At 46.5% G+C, this 23,828-nt stretch overlaps 1 protein-coding gene across 1 annotated transcript in view; it reads right to left on the bottom strand.

Moving 5' to 3' along the window:
- Positions 1–751: 751 nt before the first annotated feature.
- LOC311142343 (sarcoplasmic/endoplasmic reticulum calcium ATPase 1-like) overlaps positions 752–23,828 on the bottom strand; it is a 72,666-nt gene continuing 49,589 nt past the window's right edge. Inside the window, exons 11-23 of the mRNA XM_084177972.1 lie at positions 18,454–18,542; positions 17,738–17,840; positions 16,436–16,567; positions 11,570–11,689; positions 11,117–11,335; positions 10,059–10,394; positions 9,199–9,419; positions 8,584–8,786; positions 8,272–8,357; positions 3,521–3,654; positions 1,809–1,926; positions 1,442–1,559; positions 752–962 (exon numbers count right to left, since the gene is read on the bottom strand). Of these exons, the coding sequence (XP_084034098.1) occupies positions 919–962; positions 1,442–1,559; positions 1,809–1,926; positions 3,521–3,654; positions 8,272–8,357; positions 8,584–8,786; positions 9,199–9,419; positions 10,059–10,394; positions 11,117–11,335; positions 11,570–11,689; positions 16,436–16,567; positions 17,738–17,840; positions 18,454–18,542 (1,923 nt within the window). The 3' untranslated portion in view covers positions 752–918. The remainder of the gene's footprint in view (positions 963–1,441; positions 1,560–1,808; positions 1,927–3,520; positions 3,655–8,271; positions 8,358–8,583; positions 8,787–9,198; positions 9,420–10,058; positions 10,395–11,116; positions 11,336–11,569; positions 11,690–16,435; positions 16,568–17,737; positions 17,841–18,453; positions 18,543–23,828) is intronic.

Genomic DNA, 23,828 nt, shown 5'->3' on the forward strand with positions numbered 1-23,828 from the left:
CATTTCACATTTCATCTCGGTTGGTATGTCTGTGGGCTGACCCCGCCTCCCCCAGTAGCAGCCAAGCAGCAGAAAGCTATTCACACATTCAGGAGATAGAAGCCTACACTACACTACACTACACCACACCACACCACACCACACCACACCACACCACACCGCCCAAGGCTGGATGAATCACAACTCAGGCCCAACGCTGCCTATCTCTTCAACAGAGAGAGAGAGATATAAGGACAAATCAGAGCCAAACTGCAGAAATCAGCTCAATATACAGCAAACAGAGGTGGAGAGAAAGAGAGAGGGGAGGAAAAAGGAGGTAGAGAGGAATGTGGTGATTCAGTTAGAGGAGAGTCGTCTGACGGCCACTACCACGATCCTGACAGAGCAGCCCAGATCACTTTGCCAATAGTGTGGATCTGAATGACAAGAAGCCTTGGCAGACAAAAGGGTTCCTATGTGGTGGGATGGACACATGAGTACTGGGTACGCCTAGAACAGTCTGCCACAGACATCTGGCCTGGGGGGTGGGCAGACACCTCAGGCCAAGCAGTGTGGTTCCTCTAGCTGCCCGTTGGTGGTATCTTCTCCTCCAGTTAGCATGCCAGTCTCTCCGTCTGTTGTTGGTACCATCAAGTCTGTCTGTAGCCTCCAGGTTATGCCCCCCCCCCTGTTCCTTCTCTCTATCCCCGTAGACACACCCCAATCCCTCAGCTGACTGACCCCTCTCCTCCTCCTACCTATCTCTCTCCCCACGGTCCACTTATTGCACCACTATGTTAATGTACAGAGTCAAAAGCGATGAGCGGAAAGTTTTAAAGTCCTGGATGTGTTTTGTCGTTTTCGTCTCACTTTCCTGGGCCTACGTGAAATTGGGCATGCATTATTTTGTGTGTGTGTGTGTGTGGTGTGGGGGGGGTCTTAATATTTTAGCTGCCTGTTCCTGTACTTCTTGTCGTCGTTGTCTGTTGGGGAGGAAAAAAACAAATTTTTATCAGTAATAAAAACCACATGAACGTCTACATGGATGTGTCCATGCATAGGGCTTAACCCTGAGCCATAAAAACTAAATGTAAGTAAACTAAAAAAATAGCTAAGTCCAAAACCTAGCAGGTTTTAGCTAAATATGCAGGTTCAGAGAGGTGCAAGGAGGAAGCAGATGAGAGAGGGGAGAGGAGAGAGGGGAGAGGGGAGAGGGGAGGAGAACGAAACAAAGTAATTAATACAATAAAAATAGTACCTTTTCTAGAAGGAGAGAGGAGAGAGTTTAGGCTGAATAAGGAAAGCAGAAAAAGGAGAAACTGTAACTTTTATCCAGTAAGAAGACAAGCTATCCTTAACTCTGTTGTCTCACCAAAGCCAGTTACATATCTCTATGGAAAACAAACACAATCACATGCCCTTTTTTCTACAGGAAGCTAATTTTAGAAACAGTGAGTCGTACCGTCTAAGTGGTTGCGGGAGATGTACTTGAGGAGCTCGTCCAATAGGATGACAGGGATGGAGATCTTTAGGACCACGATCCACTGGCACCAGGTCAGAGGGGTCACTTGGAAGATCAGCTAGATAGAGATAGAGATAGAGAGAGAGAGAGAGACGGGGGAGAGAGAGAGAGAGACACTATAAACCATACTCTTGCTGCCAGATTAGATTAGATTAGATTAGATTAGATAGATAGATAGATGGATAGATGGATAGATGGATAGATGGATAGATAGATAGATAGAGAGAGAGAGAGAGACTATAAACCATACTCTTGCTGACAGACAGAGACAGCCAGCCAAATGGACAGAGACTGTATATGTACTCACAGGCAGGGGCTCAACATACAGGATGAGGAAGTGGAGGGACATGGAGAGGACGATGGCTCCCAGCAGCCAGAAGTTGACCCACGGAGGCATCCTGATCAAGGACTGGTTCTCTGACAGACTAGGGGCCAGAGGAGGAGCGGCCACATCAGAACACTGTCTTAATATCCAAAACAACTACTGGCCCCAGACCTGGGCAGCAAAACATGGTCTACAGGACAGAGATTACAGATGTACCAGGTCTGATGTAGTGGTCCTGTATGTGTCAGTTGGTAGAGCATGGCACTTACATTGACATTTACGTCATTTAGCAGACGCTCTTATCCAGAGCGACTTACAGTTAAGTGAGTGCATACATTATTGTATTATTTTTTGTATTATTTTTGTATTATTTAATTTTTTTCCTACTGGCCCCCCGTGGGAATCGAACCCACAACCCTGGCGTTGCAAACGCCATGCTCTACCAATTGAGCTACATCCCTGCCGGCCATTCCCCTCCCCTAGCCTGGACGACGCTGGGCCAATTGTGCGCCGCCCCCATGGGTCTCCCGGTCGCGGCCGGCTACGACAGAGCCTGGATTCGAAGCAGGATCTCTAGTGGCACAGCTAGCACTGCGATGCAGTGCCTTAGACCATTGCGCCACTCGGGAGGTTGCAACGCCAGGATTGTAGGTTCGATTCCCGGGACCACCAAGACGTAAACATTTATGCACGCATGACTGTAAGTCACTTTGGATAAAAGCATCTGCTAAATCGCAAATAGTGATGATATATTACTGTAGTTAGTGCAGGAGCAAAACATGAATCGACTGACTGCTTAATATATTCCACTTGAATCATCTTTTAACACGAAGATAAATAGTTATTCTGTAATGTACCCAAATGTCTTCCATGGAAGTGTTATTTCCTCACCTGTTAATGTGGTCATATTCTTACATCATATGGATGGAGTTCTGACTAAATGAAAACAACAGCCTTCCCGAGCTAACGTAAACTTAAATGTGGTCCATCTGTCAATTTTACTGTGTCTCGTTTGGCTTTGGGGAAATGAACCACAATTTACTTTATTACTTGCCAAACCAACCCTAGTACTATTAATAATAATATTCCCTTCCCAAAGAAATGTTTCCTATTTATGAGAGAGAGAAAGATGTTAGGCCTATGGTTTTGTGGGGAGCTTATGACAGGGTTACTCCATGGGAAACCCTGGCAGAGAGAGTCAGACTTTTCCCTCTCTCCCTCCATCACAAAACAACATGATGACATCTCTCCATGTACGAGACGTGGAACTAGGCCTGATGCCTTCCAACTACCCAGAAATAACATGCTGACACTTGGGAAATGGTGGGAAAACAGTCGTATCCACAGTAACACGGATGTGACTGTAGGCTACGCTATCTTTAAGCAAAAATAATAAGCTGTACTTATAAAAAGCCATATATGGCCAGGTGCCCTTTACGACGGTGCATCAGTGCCAGTGGGAGATGTTGTATGCTTGTTGTACAGTTAATATAAGAAATAATATTTGCCATTTAGCTTTTATTCAAAGTGACTTAGTCATGCGTGCATACATTTTACGTACGGGATGGTCACGGGAATCGAACCCACTATCCTGCGGTTACAAGCGCCATGAGCTAGAGAGGACCACCAGATATGTACATATTTAATCATATATTCTATGTTCCCGTTCTAAGTAGGAGAGGCTGCTGACTGACCTGTTGAGGGAGTTGAACATCTCTATGGTCACCAGCACGGAGAGGGCCATGGTGGTGGGGTAGCGGGACTCAAACACCTCACAGTCGATGCCCTGGAACATGGGGTTGTCCTCCGAGCACTGCATGAAGTGTCTCTGTGAGCAGAGAGGACAGGGGTGAGCATATAGACAACAGAAACATACAGGAAGTGGAACGGGCTTCGTGCTGCACCATTGAACTTCATTCTCTTAAATTCTACAGTGGGGAGAACAAGTATTTGATACACTGCCGATTTTGCAGGTTTTCCTACTTACAAAGCATGTAGAGGTCTGTAATTTTTATCATAGGCACACTTCAACTGCGAGAGACGGACTCTAAAACAAAAATCTAGAAAATCACATTGTACGATTTTTAAGTAATTCATTTGCATTTTATGGCATGACATAAGTATTTGATCACCTACCAACCAGTAAGAATTCCAGCTCTCACAGACCTGTTAGTTTTTCTATAAGAAGCCCTCCTGTTCTCCACTCATTACCTATATTAACTGCACCTGTTTGAACTCTTTACCTGTATAAAAGACACCTGTCCACACACTCAATCAAACAGACTCCAACCTCTCCACAATGGCCAAGATCAGAGAGCTATGTAAGGACATCAGGGATAAAATTGTAGACCTGCACAAGGCTGGGATGGGCTACAGGACAATAGGCAAGCAGCTTGGTGAGAAGGCAACAACTGTTGGCGCAATTATTAGAAAATGGAAGAAGTTCAAGATGAAGGTCAATCACCCTCGGTCTGGGGCTCCATGCAAGATCCCACCTCGTGGGGCATCAATGATCATGAGGAAGGTGAGGGATCAGCCCAGAACTACACGGCAGGACCTGGTCAATGACCTGAAGAGAGCTGGGACCACAGTCTCAAAGAAAACCATTAGTAACACACTACGCCGTCATGGATTAAAATCCTGCAGCGCACGCAAGGTCCCCCTGCTCAAGCCAGCGCATGTCCAGGCCCGTCTGAAGTTTGCCAATGACCATCTGGATGATCCAGAGGAGGAATGGGAGAAGGTAATGTGGTCTGATGAGACAAAAATATAGCTTTTTGGTCTAAACTCCACTCGCCGTGTTTGGAGGAAGAAGAACGATAAGTACAACCCTAAGAACATATTAAGTTCTGTTTTTCTGATGTATCAAATACTTATGTCATGCCATAAAATGCAAATTAATTACTTAAAAATCATACAATGTGATTTTCTGGATTTTTGTTTGAGATTCCATCTCTCACAGTTGAAGTGTTCCTATGATAAAAATTACAGACCTCTACATGCTTTGTAAGTAGGAAAACCTGCAAAATCGGCAGTGTATCAAATACTTGTTCTCCCCACTGTATTTACAGTGCATTCGGAAAGTATTCAGACCCCTTGATTTTTCCACATTTTGTTACGTTACAGCCTTATTCTAAAATTTATTAAATTATTTTTTTCCCTCATCAAAATACACACAATACCCCATAATGACAAAGCGAAAACAGGTTTTTAGAAATTTTTGCAAATATATTACAATTTTTTAAAATACCTTATTTACATAAGTATTCAGACCCTTTGCTATGACACTCAAAATGTAGCACAGGTGCATCCTGTTTCCATTGATCATCCTTGAGATGTTTCTACAACTGGATTGGAGTCCACCTATGGTAAATGCAATTGATTGGACATGATTTGGAACGGCATACATCTGTCTATATAAGGTCCCACAGTTGACAGTGCATGTCAGAGCAAAAACCAAGCCATGAGGTCGAAGGAATTGTCCGTAGAGCTGCGAGACAGGATTGTGTCGAGGCACAGGTCTGGGGAAGGGTACCAAAACATATCTGCAGCATTGAAGGTCCCCAAGAACACAGTGGCCTCCATCATTCTTAAACGGAAGAAGTTTGGAACCACCAAGACTCTTCCTAGAGCTGGCCGCCTGGCCAAACTGAGCAATCGGGGGAGAAGGGCCTTGGTCAGGGAGGTGACCGAGAACCCGATGGTCACTCTGAATGAGCTCCAGAGTTCCTTAGTGGAGATGGGAGAACCTTCCAAAAGGACAACCATCTATGCAGCACTCCACCAATCAGGCCTTTATGATAGAGTGGCCAGATGGAAGCCACTCCTCAGTAAAAGGCACATGACAGCCGCTTGGCGTTTGCCAAAAGGCACCTAAAGGACTCTCAGACCATGAGAAACAAGATTCTCTGGTCTGATGAAACCAAGATTGAACTCTTTGGCTTGAATGCCAAGCGTCACGCCTGGAGGAAACCTGGCACCATCTCTACAGTGAATCATGGTGGTGGCAGCATCATGCTGTGGGGATGGTTTTCAGTGGCAGGGACTGGGACTGGGACTGGGAGACTAGTCAGGCTCAAGAGGAAGATGAACGGAGCAAAGTACAGAGAGATCCTTGATGAAAACCTGCTCCAGAGCGCTCAGGACCTCAGACTGGGGCGAAGGTTCACCTTCCAACAGGACAAAGACCCTAAGCACACAGCCAAGATAACACAGGAGTGGCTTCGGGACAAGTCTCTGAATGTCCTTGAGTGACCCAGTCAGACCCGGACGTGAACCCGATCAAACATCCCTGGAGAGACCTGAATATAGCTGTGCAGAGACGCTCCCCATCCAACCTGACAGAGCTTGAGAGGATCTGCAGAGAAGAATGGGATAAACTCCCCACATACAGGTGTGCCAAGCTTGTAGCATCATACCCAAGAAGACTGGAGGCTGTAATCGCTGCTAAAGGTGCTTCAACAAAGTACTGAGTAGGGCCTTCCGAGTGTTGCAGCGGTCTAATGCACTGCATCGCAGTGCTTGAGGCGTCCCTACAGTCCCGGGTTCGATCCCAGGCTGTGTCACAGCCGGCCGTGACCGGGAGACCCATGAGGCGGCGCACATTTGGCCCAGCGTCGTCCGTGTTAGGAGAGGATTTGGCCGGTGGGGATTTCCTTGTCCCATCGCGCTCTAGCGACTCCTTGTGGCGGGCCGGGCGCCTGCAAGCTGACTCGTCGCCAGCTGGACCGTGTTTCCTCTGACACATTGATGCGGCTGGCTTCCGGGTTAAGCGAGCAGTGTGTCAAGAAGCAGTGTGGCTTGGCAGGGTCGTGTTTCGGGGGACGCATGGCTCTCGACCTTCGCCTCTCCCGAGTCCGTAGGGGAGTTGCAGCGATGGGACAAGACTAACTACCAATTGGATATCACGAAATTGGGGAGAAAAAGGTGTAAAAATACAACAACAATTATTATTTAAGTACTGAGTAAAGGGTCTGAATACTTGTGATATCAGTTTTTTTTTAAATATAAATTTGATAAAATTTCTAAAAACCTGTTTTTGGGGTATTGTGTGTAGATTGATGAGGAAAAACAACAATTTAATCAATTTTAGAATAAGGCTTTAAGTTAACAAAATGTGGAAAATGTCAAGGGGTCTGAAAACCTTCCGAATGCACTGTAGATACATTAATTGTATATTGGAGTATTATTCCAAAGCTTGACTGACTTCCCACAAGTCAATGACCAGAACAATCGGAGCACAATGTGTGTGTGTGTGTGTGTTGTGTCCACAGGAAGTGGCCTAACCCCCTGAGACATGCTATGATGGGTCCCAGATCAGATCTGACCCCACAGCAGCTTGACTCAGTTCCTCTCCTCCTCCTCTGTTCCCCCTTTCCTTCTCTGACATTTCTCTTTCTGGGGACCCTTGGACTCTAACTTCTCCTCCCCTGTTCCTCCTGTTTCTCTGACCTTTCTCTTCCTTCCCTCAGACCACGGGTCTTGTTCTCCTCCAATTCTATTTCTCTGTTTGTATGACCCCAGAGAGATCGTCGTCATGGCAAACAGCTGATGGGGTAACCGGGGGGCTGAACATAAGAACAGCCAAATCCAGTCAAGATCAGTCCTACGTGATAAAGCACTATGGTCTGAAAACACAGACAAACACGAGGCGATTGGAAAGTGACTGTTTTCACCAGAACAACATTTCTAGGAGCAGCAGAGATAAAGGGTTGACTGCACAGTACTACATAGAGTGGTCCTCTGTAGCTCAGCTGGTAGAGCACGGCGCTTGTAATGCCAGGGTAGTGGGTTCGATCCCCGGGACCACCCATACGTAAAAAGGTATGCGCACATGACTGTAAGTCGCTTTGGATAAAAGCGTCTGCTAAATGGCATATTATTATTATTATATTATAGTATAGAGCCATGACTACATGGAACTCTTCCACATCAAGTAACTCAAGCTAGCAGTAAAATCAGATTAAAAACGAATTGATAAAAACACCTCACGGCACAACGCGGACCGTGAAGAGACGTACACACAAACACACTCACTCTACACACAAACACATTGTAATAATGTAGCATTGTACATTTTAGATTGTTAATTTGTAATCAAGTTATAATGTAATAATGACTTTTTAATCATGTTTTTGTTTATTATATTTGTTAAATGTAGGCTGTTGTTTTGTTGTGATGTAATTGTTTTAACCCTGTTTGGAGCCTAGGAAGAGTAGCTGCTGCCTTGGCAGCAGGTAATGGGGATCCTAAGACATATTCAATACTAGGTCTTACTCATTAGGACACACTGTAGCAAAACATTTTGCAACAGGGGGGAAAAAAAACAAACAAGCGTTTCTTATTGGACAGTCCCTCTCCCGTTTCAGTGTGTTTTCTTCCACTTGGTGTCTTATGAATAAGGCCCTAATGAAGTCTTTGTAAAGGTGTGTTTGTCTCCACTTACCAGCTGATAGAAGGACACCTGTGGGCCTTCATCATCAAACAGGTACCACCAGGTGGCAGCACCCACTGTGCCCAGACCAACATACCCTGCAGGAACACACAGACAGAGTTAGACAGTCAGACAGACAGTCAGTCAGAGACCCAGCAACAGTGAGATCCAAGTCAATCACGATTTAATCCCCAATGTAAAGGATCATCTTTAAGTAGCTAGCATGAAATACATTACGGATACAAAGATGAGTCTGAATGAGCTGCCGATGGGTAACTCCTGTTGTTTTCTAACCAGTGTCCAGTGGACCAGACGGTGTCTCACCTCCGATGGCCAGGTATCTGAAGAACAGCCACCCAGAGATGAGGGGCTCCTTGGGGTTGCGGGGGGGCTTGTCCATGATGTCCAGGTCTGGGGGGTTGAAGCCCAGGGCAGTCGCAGGGAGACCATCTGTCACCAGGTTGACCCACAGCAACTGGACTGGGATCAGAGCCTCAGGTAGACCCAAGATGGCGGTCAAGAAGATGCTTCAGACAGCGAGGGAAAAAATATCAGAAATACATAAAGACAAGAGTCAGCATTCCTGAAAACTCTGGTTAGGAGACTGGCCATAGGAAAACATGTGTGGGTGTCTATCTGATGTGGTGTGCTCGATTTACTATCGTCGTGGAAATCCCCCAAAGTCCCCACAAGGATAGTAAAACAAGGATATTTCTGCCTCATGGGGACATTTCCCAGGTCCCCACAAGGACAAAGGCTATTTTAGGGGTTAAGTTTAGGGTTACAATTAGGGTTAGAATTAGGGTTAGAGGTTAATGTTACGGGTTAGGAAAAAATATGATTTTGAATGGAAATCAATTTTAGGTCCCCACAAGGATAGTAAAACATATGCTGTGTGTGTGTGTGTGTGTGTGTGTGTGTGTGTGCATCTGTGGTTACCAGACGACCTCTCCCACGTTGGAGGAGATGAGGTATCGTATGAACTGTTTCATGTTGTTGTAGATGGCTCTGCCCTCCTCCACAGCCGCCACGATGGTAGAGAAGTTGTCATCAGACAGAACCATCTCAGATGCTGACTTGGCCACAGCCGTGCCCGAGCCCATGGCAATGCCAATCTCTGCCTTCTTCAGGGCTGGTGCGTCGTTCACTCCATCACCAGTCTGTGGAGAGAAGGAGGAATATTGCATTCTTTATTTATTTAATAGAGTCTTATAGGTTAATAGGGTTAGACTCTTATAGGTTAATAGAGTTAGACTCTTATAGGTTAATAGGGTTAGACTCTTATAGGTTAATAGGGTTAGACTCTTATAGGTTAATAGGGTTAGACTCTTATAGGTTAATAGGGTTAGACTCTTATAGGTTAATAGAGTTAGACTCTTATAGGTTAATAGGGTTAGACTCTTATAGGTTAATAGGGTTAGACTCTTATAGGTTAATAGGGTTAGACTCTTATAGGTTAATAGGGTTAGACTCTTATAGGTTAATAGGGTTAGACTCTTATAGGTTAATAGGGTTAGACTCTTATAGGTTAATAGGGTGTTATACAGACATAAGATGGGAAAACTTGACCCTTCACAGAACTCAAGTCAGAATAGATTGGCCCATAAGTGACTTATCCAAAGAATTTGATCTAACATACAGCGTATCTATGGATTCATTTATTAATTTCAAATAAGGTCAATATTAATCTAGATCCAGTCAGGATTATACTGATTCTAATGAAATGAGGCACTGAGCTCCCACAGCCATGCAGTTAAAGGACTCAAAAGGGGGAGGAGCTGTGTGACCCCTCTCTTCACCATGGCAGTGATCTCATCAAACGACTGCAGGTAGCCCACGATCTTGGACTTGTGGGCAGGCTCCACGCGGGCAAAGCACCGTGCCCGCTTCACAGCGTCTCTCTGGGACACTATGGGCAGGTCGTCAAACTCCCGGCCTGTGTAGGCCTTGCCCATCACATCCTCATCCTCGCCGAAGATACCGATGCGTCGGCAGATGGCCACGGCCGTGCCCTTGTTGTCCCCGGTGATCATGATGACACGGATGCCCGCCTCGGCGCACAGCTGGATGGAACCAATCACCTCCTTCCTGGGCGGGTCCAGCATGCCCACACAGCCAACAAACGTTAGGCCCGTCTGGAGAGAGGGAGGGGAGGACGAGGAGAGAGGGAGGGGAGGAGAGAGACGAGGAGAGAGAGAGGAGGAGAGGGAGGAGAGAGAGAGAGGAGGAGAGAGAGAGGAGGAGGAGAGAGAGAGAGGAGGAGAGAGAGGAGGAGAGAGAGAGGAGGAGGAGAGAGAGAGGAGAGAGGAGGAGAGAGAGAGGATGAGAGAGAGAGAGGATGAGAGAGGAGGAAAGAGAGAGAGGAGGAGAGAGGAGAGAGAGAGGAGGAGAGAGGAGGAGAGAGGAGGAGGAGGAGGAGAGAGAGGAGGAGGAGAGAGAGGATGAGAGAGAGAGAGGAGGAGAGAGAGAGGAGGAGGAGAGAGAGAGGAGGAGAGAGAGAGGAGGAGAGAGAGAGGAGAGAGGAGGAGAGAGGAGGAGAGAGGGAGAGAGGAGGATAGAGAGAGAGGAGGAGAGAGAGAGGAGAAGGGAAAGCAGAGAGGAAGACATTAGAATGAACCAGTAAGCACACGATGGATGAACGTCCAGCACCCAGTCAGTCATTCAAATACAACCTGGATGTAGTGAAGGATGGATGATGATGAGCGTCACCGTAGAACTAGATATTAAACCATTTAAAATATGATGATCGTTATCATTTCTTTCAATGTGGATGGTCTTTCCCAACAGGAACTAGGTAATCTCCTAGTCTGCCCATGAGTCTGACATTCACTCAGCTTCTTGTTCGTCTCGGACTGACCTCGTACTCAGCGAACTTGGTGGAGTTCTCCAGATCCATGTCCTGTTGTTTAGGTGGCGAGTCCCGTGTGGCCATGCCCAGGCATCTCAGCGTGTCCCTGCCCGTGCCCCAGTCCCTGATCAGTGAGGTCAGCTGCTCTTTCAGCGGCATGGTCAGTGGCACCTTCCCTGTGCCAACACGCAGGTACTGGCAACGCTCCATCACACTCTCTGGGGCACCCTGTGGGAGTGGAGGGGTTGGGCGTGATATATATATATGGTGGGGGGGAGGAGGGAGGGGGGGGGGGGGGGGGGGGGGGGTTAGTAGAGGGGTCAAAAGGTCACATAATGGACATCCAAGCTCCTCTCTCACTCTGGTTTGTAGGGAAAATGCATAGCGTCTGACTCTATAGTATTACAGCATGTGAAAGATCTGTTGATTGAGGTGTCTGTCTGTCTGTCTGTCTGCGTGTACCTTGATGAACATCTTGCTCCCAGAGCCTGGTTTGCTGGTGGGGGTACAGTACACCGACATGGACTTGCGGTCGCGAGAGAACTCCAGAGTGAACTCTTTCTTCATCAGCTGTCTGATCACCTGTTGGAGAGAGAAAGAGAGAGGCAGATGGAGAGAGAAAGAGGCAGATGGAGTAAGAGGCAGAGAGAAAGAGGCAGATGGCGCAAGAGAGAGAGAGGCAGATGGCGCAAGAGATAGAGGCAGATGGAGAGAGAGAGGCAGATGGAGAGAGAGAGAGAGACAGACAGATAGGGAGAGAGAGAGCGAGAGACAGATGGGGAGAGCGAGAGAGACAGATGGGGAGAGAGAGGCAGATGGCGGAGAGTAGCAGATGGCGAGAGAGAGAGGCAGATGGAGAGAGAGAGAGATGGGGAGAGAGAGAGAGAGGCAGATGGGAGAGAGAGAGGCAGATGGAGGGAGAGAGAGAGAGAGAGGCAGATGGAGGGAGAGAGAGGCAGATGAGAGAGAGAGAGGCAGATGAGAGAGAGAGAGAGAGGCAGATGGAAAGAGAGAGAGAGGCAGATGGGGTGAGAGAGGCAGAGAGAGAGAGAGGCAGATGGAGAGAGAGAGAGAGAGAGAGAGAGAGAGAGAGAGGCAGATGGAGGGAGGGAGAGAGAGAGAGAGAGGCAGATGGAAAGAGAGAGAGTGAGAGAGAGAGAGAGGCAGATGGGGTGAGAGAGGCAGAGAGAGAGAGGCAGATGGAGAGAGAGAGAGAGAGAGAGAGAGAGAGGCAGATGGAGGGAGGGAGAGAGAGAGAGAGAGAGGCAGATGGAAAGAGAGAGAGGCAGATGGGGTGAGAGAGAGGCAGAGAGAGAGAGAGAGAGAGGCAGAGAGAGAGAGAGAGAGAGAGAGAGAGAGAGAGAGAGAGAGGCAGAGGCAGATGGAGAGAGGCAGATGGAGAGAGGCAGATGGAGAGAGAGATGGGGAGAGAGAGACAGGCAGATGGGAAAGAGAGAGACAGGCAGATGGGAAAGAGAGAGAGAGGCAGATGGAGAGAGAGAGAGGCAGATGGAGAGAGAGAGAGAGAGAGAGAGAGAGAGAGAGAGAGAGAAAGAGAGAGAGAGAGAGAGAGAGAGAGAGAGGCAGATGGGAGAGAGAGAGAGGCAGATGGGGAGAGAGAGAGAGAGAGAGGCAGATGGGAGAGAGAGAGAGAGGCAGATGGGGAGAGAGAGAGAGGCAGATGGAGAGAGAGGCAGATGGAGAGAGAGAGAGAGAGAGAGAGAGAGAGGCAGAGGGAGAGAGAGAGAGAGAGAGAGGCAGATGGGGAGAGAGAGAGAGAGAGGTAGATGGAGAGAGAGAGAGAGGTAGATGGAGAGAGAGAGGCAGATGGAGAGAGAGAGGCAGATGGAGAGCGAGAGAGAGGGAGGGAGGGAGGGAGGCAGATGGAGAGAGAGAAAGGCAGATGAGAGAGAGATGGAGAGAGGGAGGGAGAGAGGGAGGGAGATGGAGAGAGAGAGAGAGGGAGGCAGATGGAGAGAGAGAGGAAGGCAGATAGAGAAAGAGGGAGGCAGATGGAGAGAGAGAGGCAGATGCCGGTGCCCAAGATGTTTATTCCAGACAGGCATGTTAGTGGGCAGCTGGCTTGGCTGTGCTGCTGTTGTGATCGAGGGGGCTCTTATGGGCCAGGTGGGAGACAGAGTGGGATGCTTCTCTGGCTGGGTTGCTGACACCTAATGGCTGGGCTCAATAAGAGCAGGTGGGTGATGGCCGGGGGCGGGAGTCTTGGCTGGGCTGCAGACACGAGTTGCGTTCAGTATGGCAGAACGGTGTGCAACGTTGAATTTAACGGAAACGGTACTGTACTGAACGACCAGTTGAAAAGCTTGATTATGGTGGCCCAGAGCGCAGTTACTGGTCCCATATTGATCAGACTACACCTCGCCACACCTACCAACCAGGAGAAAAATGTACCGCAAAGGCTGTTGAAGAACGGTGTGCACCGTTTTGGGGAAACGTGTCGTTCAGTACAGAGCGTCACGCAACGTAGCAAACAATGACGCCAACTGAACTCAACCGTGATGGATGAGACACCAACACCCTGTCTCCTCTGGACAAGGAGGTTTAGCTGTGTTGTTGTGATGGAGGGAGGGTTCTCTCTCTATCAGACCTAGGACTGGGAGGTTTAGCTGTGTTGTTGTGATGGAGGGAGGGTTCTCTCTCTATCAGACCTAGGACTGGGAGGTTTAGCTGTGTTGTTGTGATGGAGGGAGGGTTCTCTCTCTATCAGACCAGGTGGGTGACTAGGACTGGGAGGTTTGGCTGCGTTGTTGACACCTGGGGTGTAATCATTATTCTACACTGTAGCTAACCGCCTCGCAACGGAAAAACATTTGCAACGAAAACAAGAGTTTCTATTGGACAAATTAAGGTAGGTCCTTCCCTGTTTCGTTCTGTCTGCTTCCGGTTGGTTCGTAGTGAAAACACTGATGGTGCTCTAACATCCTGTCTGGACAGTCAGCCAAAGGCAACAGACAGACAATTGGGCAAGTGTGTATATATGAACTTCCAGAATCAATGTGGGCTAGAAAGGACCCTCTGTCTGTGAAGCTCCAGTGACAACAGGTGGTACAGAGGTAAAGGCACTGACAGGCTTTACAAAGGTAGACCAATTTTAGAGTTTTCGAGTTTTCAAAGGTTGCCCAATTATAGGCAAAAGAGCGGATCTGATTGGTCAAAAGACCAATTAGTTTTTAAAAAAACATATCAGAATTGGGCTCCCTGTGTAAACACACCCTTAGCAACTCAACTTTAAGCTTGTAGTGACGTGTATGGTTACCAGGGAATGTATACAGCCCTGCTTTCACACCCTTCAAAATCTGCCAAATAAAAACACTGCTATAAATACATAAGAATATACCAACCATCTAAAGGATGGTTAATGGCTGGGTATAGTATCGTGGATTCTGATGGAGCATTTGTATCAGTAGGGGTCACTCTAGCTCTAGTTTCACAGCTCAGGGAGTTCTCAGGCTGGTAGTCAGGTCGGAACACTATCACCCACTGCTTCCCTCCCAGCATCTCTATCGCTCTACCACCTTTCTCCCTCCCACTCCCTCCCTCCCTCCCACCCAACCCTCCCTCCCAACCCTCCCCTCCCCCCCTCCCTCCCTCCCTCCCTCCCCTCCCACCCAACCCTCCCTCCCTCCCACCCCCACAACCACCCACTCCCAACCTTCTCCTCTCCCACCCAACTTCTCCTCTCCTCTCCCAACCCCCCTCCCTCCCAACCTTCTCCTCTCCCACCCAACTTATCCTCTCCTCTCCCAACCCCCCTCCCTCCCAACCTTCTCCTCTCCCACCCAACTTCTCCTCTCCTCTCCTCTCCCAACCCCCCTCCCTCCCAACCTTCTCCTCTCCCTCCCTCCCACCCCCCCACTCCCTCCCACCCACTACCTTCTCCCCCCATCCCTCCCCCAACCTTCTCCTCTCCCACTACCTTCTCCTCTCCCACTACCTTCTCCTCTCCCACTACCAGCCTCCCTCCCTCTTCATCACTACCTTCTCTCCCCTCCCTCCCATCATCCCTTCCCCCCAGCCTCCCTCCCTCCCCCCCAGCCTCCCTCCCTTCTCCTCTCCTCCCCTCCCAGCTCAGACAGCTATGACGTGGAGACACGATGCCAGGGGCCTCAGACACTTGACAGATGTCCTCACAGAAAGACAGCCACTGAACCAAAATTCCTCTTCCTCCCATCATAAAACAAAAGTCGAGGAACGTGAGTTCAAGTCGGTCTAATGCATTAGTAGGAAACAATATCTTCCTTTTTTCTGTTGAAAGCCCTAACAGAGGGCTGGAAAGTTTAGCTAACCTCTTCATAAACCCACCGGCTTGTCTAAATATTATCATCTCTAGCCTCCAAGGACAAGACTTGTGACAGTGATAGTATTTTTTTCTCATCGTGGGACTGTTCCGTGGAAAAACTTGGAACCGCTGGTCATTGAAAAGAGCACAGGGAGTTAGTCTCTCTCTCGCGGCTTCCTGTCACAGTGTCATTGGTTATGCACAAAGACCGAGAGAAGGGAAGACGTACCACTTCTCATTGACAGACTCAGAGCAGGAAAGCCATTATTCACACAGACGGAAGCTCTGAGAGTTCATCACTGGGCATTGACCACAAAGCAGTGAGGTCAGTTTTTCCATGCGAAGCTTCTAGAACACGTCTCTACTCTCTGTGAGGGATCCCTCTAACCAATAAGGTGCAGGCCGGCCATTTACCAATCCAATTTGGGCAACTGATGGAGCAATCAATGGTTTCATTACATAATCCGTTCTGTGTGAGAAACTTCAAATCGATTCTATGTATTGATGTATCTATGTGGAAGCAGCAGCACTCGATTGTCCAAGTCAAATTTCCCCTCAGGGACAATAGGAGTATATTTTTTATTTTATTTTTAGTCATTTAGCAGACGCTCTTATCCAGAGCGACTTACAGGAGCAATTAGGGTTAAGTGCCTTGCTCAAGGGCACATCGACAGATTTTTCACCTAGTCGGCTCGGGGATTAGAACCAGCGACCTTTCGGTTACTGGCACAACGCTCTTACCCACTAAGCTACCTGCAGCCCCATCATACCACAGAGGCTGAGGTAATCTAGGTGGAGGTTGTACCAGCTACCATTACCATACGTTCTTCAAACTTGTTGTCCATGTTCAGTTGTTTAATCACTTTATTCAAGACAACATATTAGATGCATAATTAAATACCGTATATGAATATGCGAGCAGTATGTATTATGCCTAATACACACAACATGTATGAATAGTAGTGCTGTATACATTCCATCCACAACTCCCTCCCTACCTCCCCCCAGTGTTTCCCCTAGCTGCTTACTGAGTTGCAGGCTCCGGCGCGCTCCACCTTGCTGAGGCCTGACGTGTCAGTCTTGAACACGTTCATCTTCTCCACCAGTGTAGTGAGGGCCGTTTCTGTCGCCTCGCCCACCTTCTCATACACTCCTTTGGCCTGGGACGGGAGACAGGAGGGGTAAGAGTCAAAAGCATTGAAACACACCGTCATTCAGGGAGTGAGAGAGAGCCAGGACAGTGATATATTATTATATGATGTGAGAATGGTAACCACCTAGGTTTTCATAGGGTACAGCTCTGCCCACACTGTCCGTCTGTCTGACCAGCTGAACCACACCATGGTCAACAACCCTCCAGGCTCCTCCACCCCTCTCCCTCTCCACACAGCTGCCCTCTCTCCTCCTACCTCCACCTCCATCCCCCTAAATGACTTTCTCCATCCCTCCATGATGTCTAGTTGGGATAAGCCATTTACATTCTGCTGGTTAACTTTCACAAAAAATGGCATTACATACTAATTCCGTTATACTGGGAATCTTGTCAGTGTTTGAATATCTTGCAATTAGACTGCCATGTCTTCAGCTTCCCTTTACACGCAGCATGGTTACCATGGCACCATGGTGATGACTGAGAGGTGAGAAAACAATCTGAGACTAGAGGAACAGAATCACACATCACAGTAAAATTAGATTGGCTTTTGTAGAAGACTCTTGTTTGTTTGTTTGTTTGTTTGTTTGTTTGCGTGTGTGCATGTGCCTTGGTCATGATTCATGCATTCAGGGCAATGTAGTAGGTCATTTGTATACATCGCTAAGTCCATGAAGACGTTTCCCAGCTTGTCTTACCGGCACAAAGCCCGGTCTCTAAGAGAGGAGTCTGCTTTGCTTAGCAACCACACTCATTTGTTAGTCCAACTCCACATTAACGATGACATCAGTCAAACCTAGGAGAAAGCAGCAACAGATGTGTAGTCATGTCTCAACCACACTTACGGCTCAGTTCAGTGTGTGTGTGAACACGGCCAGGGATCAGCCATTATTGACGCCGACCCTGGAGTAATTAGGGTTAAGTGCCTTGTTCAAGGGCAGATCGGCAGATTTTTCACCTAGTCAGCTCAGGATTCTAACTAGCTTTTGGTTACTGGCCCAACGCTCTAACCGTGTGTATTTGTATGTGTGGGTGTGCGTGCCACAGCTGCTTAAAGCAAAGGCTTTTTACCACTGAGGAAAACTGGATGAAAGGATAAGGGGACCGAGAGGGTGACAGAACAGTCCCTTAATGTCTCACAAGACCATAGTGTGTGTGTGGGTGTGTGGACAGTACTGACCTCATTGTAGTCCAGTGAGGAGTCGTTGCACATGGAACACACGGTAGCCAGCTCCAGAAGTCCATCATAATCTCCACACTGCACCACCTTGTCCCCTTTCAACCTGGGAGAGAGAACACACACACACACACACACACACACACACCATAATTCACTCTCATAACAAATAATGGAGTACTTGCACTGTTCTTCCTGTACACACAAGCTACGTCTATGTATCTGTGTGTTACAACTAGTAATCTTAAGATGTCTCGTAAACGTCTCAAGGCACAGTGACGGCTGGGTATGTTCACAACATTCAATGTAGCTGGTAGGTTGGAGAGGTTGACAGTGAGTGTGTGTGATGGTTGTGGGAGCTCAGTGCTCCGGGAGCAGTCGTTGTGTGATGGTTGTGGGAGCTCAGTGCTCCGGGAGCAGTCGTTGTGTGTGTGGATCCTAGATCAGCCTCCTACTCTGAGATGCTTTGTGGATACGAGCCCTGAACAGTGACGAGGGCCTAAAACACTATCATCATTTGGCATCACATTGGATAGAATGATGGGGTTTTCATCAACATCAACAGCGGTGGATTGAGACGCAGCCCATGCGGTGGATTGAGACGCAGCCCCACCAGATAGTTTAAACAGAGGGATTTTGATGGTTTTTTTAATGCATTATGCTAATTAGATTTCTGCAGGGGCACTGGCTTCGAGCTAATAAAAATATGGGACACTCACACTTGTCCTTCAGGGGCGTAGGTTGAGCCAGTTATAGAGAACTCATGGACAGCACAGCTGGAATCCTCCACCTTGTCCACCACAAACATCTGGAGAAGGAAGAGAAAGAGTTGGGCTGGTTAAAGCATGGTAGAGTCGGCCAGGCTATCAGCAAAGAGTTTGCAGTTAAAACCCCTGTGCTTTCAGTGGGAGGCCCAGGGTTTCCCAGGGTTCTGTACAGGGCCATGGGAGAGGTGAATGTGGCCCATCGGCCACTGATGCAGAGGGAAAGACACACACACACACACACACACACACACACACACACACACACACACACTCATTCAATCGTAGCCCCACAAAACACAGGGATTTTCCACCATATACAGCCAATCACTGGCTACATGTCACACAGATGTTTTTTCTGAGAGATTGTTGATTGTTTATCTATTTCACTTGCTTTGGCAATGTAAATAATGTTTATCTTGCCGACAGAGACACAGACAGACAGACAGACAGACAGACAGACAGAGAGACACAGAGAGAGACAGAAAGACTATAAACCATACTCTTGCTGACAAACAGAGACAGACCAACAGGAGACAGCCAGACAAAGACGGACAGAGACAGCCAGACAGATGGACAGAGCCTGTATATATCCTGTAGTGGATGAGTATATGGGCCAAGTTGTTGCCCAGGTCAAAGTTGTGTTGACGTCTGTCTGTCTGTCCTTCCCTGTGCTCAGGTGGAATGGCTCTGCTCTAGATAATTTGTGAGGGTACATTGATTTGTTTGTCACAGGATGGAGTCTGTACGGGGGGGGGGGGGGGGGGGGAGAGGCTCACACTGAAGTGGAACACTAAGGAGAGGATAGATGGAGTCTGGAGAACAGGGTGTTCAGAACACTAGGATAATATGGTGAGTAAACTTAGGACCAAGGGTTTCTGGAATTGACCTGTTCACCATTTAGGGTATTGAGTAGTCAAAGCCCTACTTCGGTGCAAGATTCTTCTGAACTGAGAACAACAAGAGGTTACAAACACAAACAGTGGCCGATTAAAGGGGCAATCGTCAGTTGAAACAATAACAAAGCGGACTCCCTGCCCGTTTCGGTAAAAAGCTGAGGAATTGGGCTGGAGAAATGTAATTACTCTCAAATTCATAGACCGAGACCGACCATCCATGATATCAAAACTATCGTTTTAACCATGGTTTAAGGCTATAAAGTGTTTGTTTACATTTACTTTGTTAACAAACATTGGATTAAAACAATCTTATATTTTGGGTTCTGATCAGGTACGACAGTTGAACTAAGCTCATGAGGCATTTATAAGTTATATTCTTCAAGAATCAATGGGTTCATATCATTCATTTAAAAGCAAAAAATGGATGTAGCAACTGCAGATTGCCCCTTTAAAGAATTAATGCAGTCAGAGGACATCTCCCTTCAGTGTATTTTGACATTTTATTAGGATCCCCATTGGCGGTTGTGAAAGCAGCAGCTACTCTTCCTGGGGTCCACACAAAACAAGACACAATACAGAACATTAATAAACAAGAACAGAACTACATACATTTAAATATATATATTTATACCACAGCATTGTTGAATACTTGTTTCTGATTGGTTAGAAGGGCATTCTAGAAGGGACAGTTGGAAAAGATATCGGGACACCTTGCAATCATGACACAATATGCGCCTACCGTACTTGCTACAAAGTTACAGAAAGCTAAACCAAATACCACACAAACCAAAATTGGATGCATTGTAAACACAGGTCCAATGAGAAAGAACGTAGCTAGCATTGATTTGGTGGTCCTCTGTAGCTCAGCTGGTAGAGCACGGCGCTTGTAACGCCAGGGTAGTGGGTTCGATCCCCGGGACCACCCATACACAAAAAATGTATGCACGCATGACTGTAAGTCGCTTTGGATAAACGCGTCTGCTAAATGGTATATTATTATTATTATTTGATTTTGCAGAGACATTATTCTGGAGCATCTGATGACCTAACATGGTGGTGAGTGATGAACATGAATTTCTCCGGTCCATATGTTGCAGTCACGACGCAAGTGGTGCTATGCTGTCAAATCCTCCCACATGTTTCTAGTTTAACCAGCTGTTTTCAGCAACTGTTATTTTTGAATTTGGTTTTCATAATGGCAGGTTTGCTAGCAGCAAACTATTTAGCTAGCTTCTAGCCTAGTGTTTGATATGCAATGCAATCTCCTCGTAATGAAAGGTGTTGTGTCCTGACGAGGAGGCAAACTTTTCTAGCTATGCCTGGCAAAAATCGGGCATCGTCAGCTCATTGTTATGGATCTATGTAAATGAATGTCAATAGAAAACAGCTTAAACAAACGCAAATGCAGCTACTTTGCTGTTATTCTGGCTGCGGAGGTCGTGACTGTGTTAGCTGTAACTAGTTGGCTAGCTAGCAAGCAAGGGACAAGAACGTTGGCAGCCAGCATGGCAACAGAACATATAGAACTAACAAACGGGTCGCACCATAAATATACAACTAATCAAACCAACGGCTCACGTCTCTAGCAACCAAAAGATGAGAAATTATGAATTCTCTTATAAAAATGTAAATATCAACGATCGGTAAATGTGTGCTTTAGTATTGTTTTCTTTGGCAACTGTGGAATATGCAGGATAAACGCCTCAGTTCTGTACATTACCTTGGAAAAATGAACTCTGCTGCGTCGTCCATTATTTTCCAAGGTAATGTACAGAACGTCAGCGTTTAGTCTTTACATAACCAAACTGCAGAATGACAATAAATACAACATTAATAGATGCTCAATACTAATTAGCTTAAAGAGATGGGTGGGGCTAAAGCTTAAGAGGGTGTGAACGATGTCGACTGGGTGTAGACAAAGATCTCTCCAGTAGGTGAACCAAAACATTCAAGGGCCATTTTCTCAAAAGTGAGATTACAAGTTGATCAACTTTCAAAGCAGAATTACTTTCCCATTGTTCCTCAACTGTAGTGTATGATATACCATTTTCTAGCTCTGAGTCTCTACTTTTATCCAATGTAAAAAACACAATTTCAAATTTTGCTACATTAGACCGAATCGAGCCGGTCGGTCACATATGTGGTGTTGGTTCGGGGCCGTCAGTAAATGGGACAATATTTTGATGTTGAACACCTTTCAGTTCTCATTAAATGCTTTCAATATTTATATATGAACTAAAATTTAGTTGGTTTTTGAGGTTTAAGTCATTGAAATTAGGAGCTTTTGAAATGTTTAAAATATTGTCACATGTACATTGTTACATTGTGTAGTTTACTGATGGTCCCTAACTAGTCCCATAGGGATATCCAAAGTCAAACCAAATCTACCACGGGCATTATGATCGGGTTCCATGCAGCTGCGCTCCGAATTGATGATGACTTGGGTGCAGCCAGCTGTGGACAGGGTTGAAGGAAAACTGTGGCGTACCCTTATATCCGTGAAATACAATTTTCTCCTAATCATCTCGCAAATCTCCATTTTGGACGAGACTGACTTCATGACCAAAATCCTATTTACACTTTGTAGTCAATTTTGACACTAGAATAAAATGTTTGACTCGTATCAATGCAACATAGACCATTTTCAACAAGACACCTTGGGTTTTTCAATTCGCTCTTTAAAAAGACAATCCAAATGATGCAGCCAGCCAGTCAGCCAGCCAGCCAGTCCAGGATCTTCCCGGACTATGATGGCTCTCTCTTTGCCAGGCTGGATGCTCAGGGGGCACACAGGTTCTCTAGGGTAGATCCAGCACTAAAAACAACACCCCTCTGCCACAGAGGCTTTATTCACTGACAAACTATCCATCTGCCTTCACCCGCAGTCCTTATCAAGCAGTGGAAAAAGTTAAATAATGTGAACTAGAACAATTATTAGACCGATAAATAACATTGGGGATTATAACCAGCGACCTTTCGGTTTTCTGGCACAAAGCTCTTAACCACTAAGCTACCTGCCGCCCCATTAGACCGATAAATAACATTGCTGTGTCGGAGGTTGCTGTCTGTGTGGCTCACGGCCAGATCTAACACTGTTCTCTAGGAGGTGAGACGGGGGTTAGGTTCTGGGTAGGGTTGGGCCGATATATGATTAAATCCAATATCATGATATTAAAAAAAAAGTTTTTTTTTTTTTTTTTTTTTCACCTTTATTTAACCAGGTAAGCCAGTTGAGAACATGTTCTCATTGAGTCTCCCGAGTGGCGAAGTGGTCTAAGGCTAGCTGTGCCACTAGAGATCCTGGCTCGAATCCAGGCTCTGCTGTAGCCGGCTGCAACCGGGAGACCAATGGGGCGGCGCACAATTGGCCCAGCGTCGTCCAGGGTAGGGGAGGGAATGGCCGGCAGGGAGGTAGCTCAGTTGGTAGAGCATGTCGTTTGCAACGCCAGGGTTGTGGGTTCGTTTCCCACGGGGGGCCAGTATGAAAAAAAAAAAATGAAAAAATAAAAAAAAAATAACAATGTATGCACTAACTGTAAGTCGCTCTGGATAAGAGCGTCTGCTAAATGACGTAAATGCGACCTGGCAGTATATATATTGGGTTGCGAAAGACCATACTCTATTTGAACTGTTTTCTCTTTTAGGCTGTATCAATATGTTGAAAATTAAGTCTAAATGAATTAATAACTATGACTTATTTTTTCACCATACTAAGATTATTGAATGAGAATGCGACTATAATATCGTAAACAAGCAAAGAAATTGCACAGTCAAATTATTTAGTAATTAAATGGTGCAAAACGATTATATCAGATATCGCGATATCGGTAGAAGACGTCTCCCCAAATGTCGCCCAACCGTAGTTCTTGTAAATTCTTGGTAAATCTTTCTTTGCAACCTGACCTAGCTGGAACTGTGCTATATAGATACCAACGTTAGCCGGTGCTGCTACCAACAGCACGCGCAAAGACACTCACTGCTGTGAGAGGATTTAAAGGAGGACACATAAGTCCGGCTGCATAACCGATTGGCAAACCTACTGCAAATTGAGAAATCGTGTGACTAAACAAAAAGGAGATGAAACTATACTATGAAACAAAGATAAATTATATAAAGAATGATAGTAAAAAGCTTTGGAGCACCTTAAATGAAATTGTATTTATACTCTTTCTGGGGTCCAGCAAAATTAAGGCAGTTGTACAATAAAGTAAATAAATTATCAACAGACTTGCAGCACGCTTATAGGGAAGGGCTTTCACATGCACGGCACTTACATAAATGACTGAGAGAAATTGATAATAAAAAGATTGTGGGAGCTGTTTTGTTAGACTTCAATGTGGCTTTTGACATTATCAATCATAGTTTGCTGCTGGAAAAGGGTATATGTTATAGCTTTACACCCCCTGTTATATTGTGGATTGAGAGTTACCT

Source organism: Coregonus lavaretus (assembly GCF_964263955.1).
Source record: "Coregonus lavaretus genome assembly, chromosome: 15".
In the NCBI taxonomy this organism is placed as follows: Eukaryota; Metazoa; Chordata; class Actinopteri; order Salmoniformes; family Salmonidae; genus Coregonus; species Coregonus lavaretus.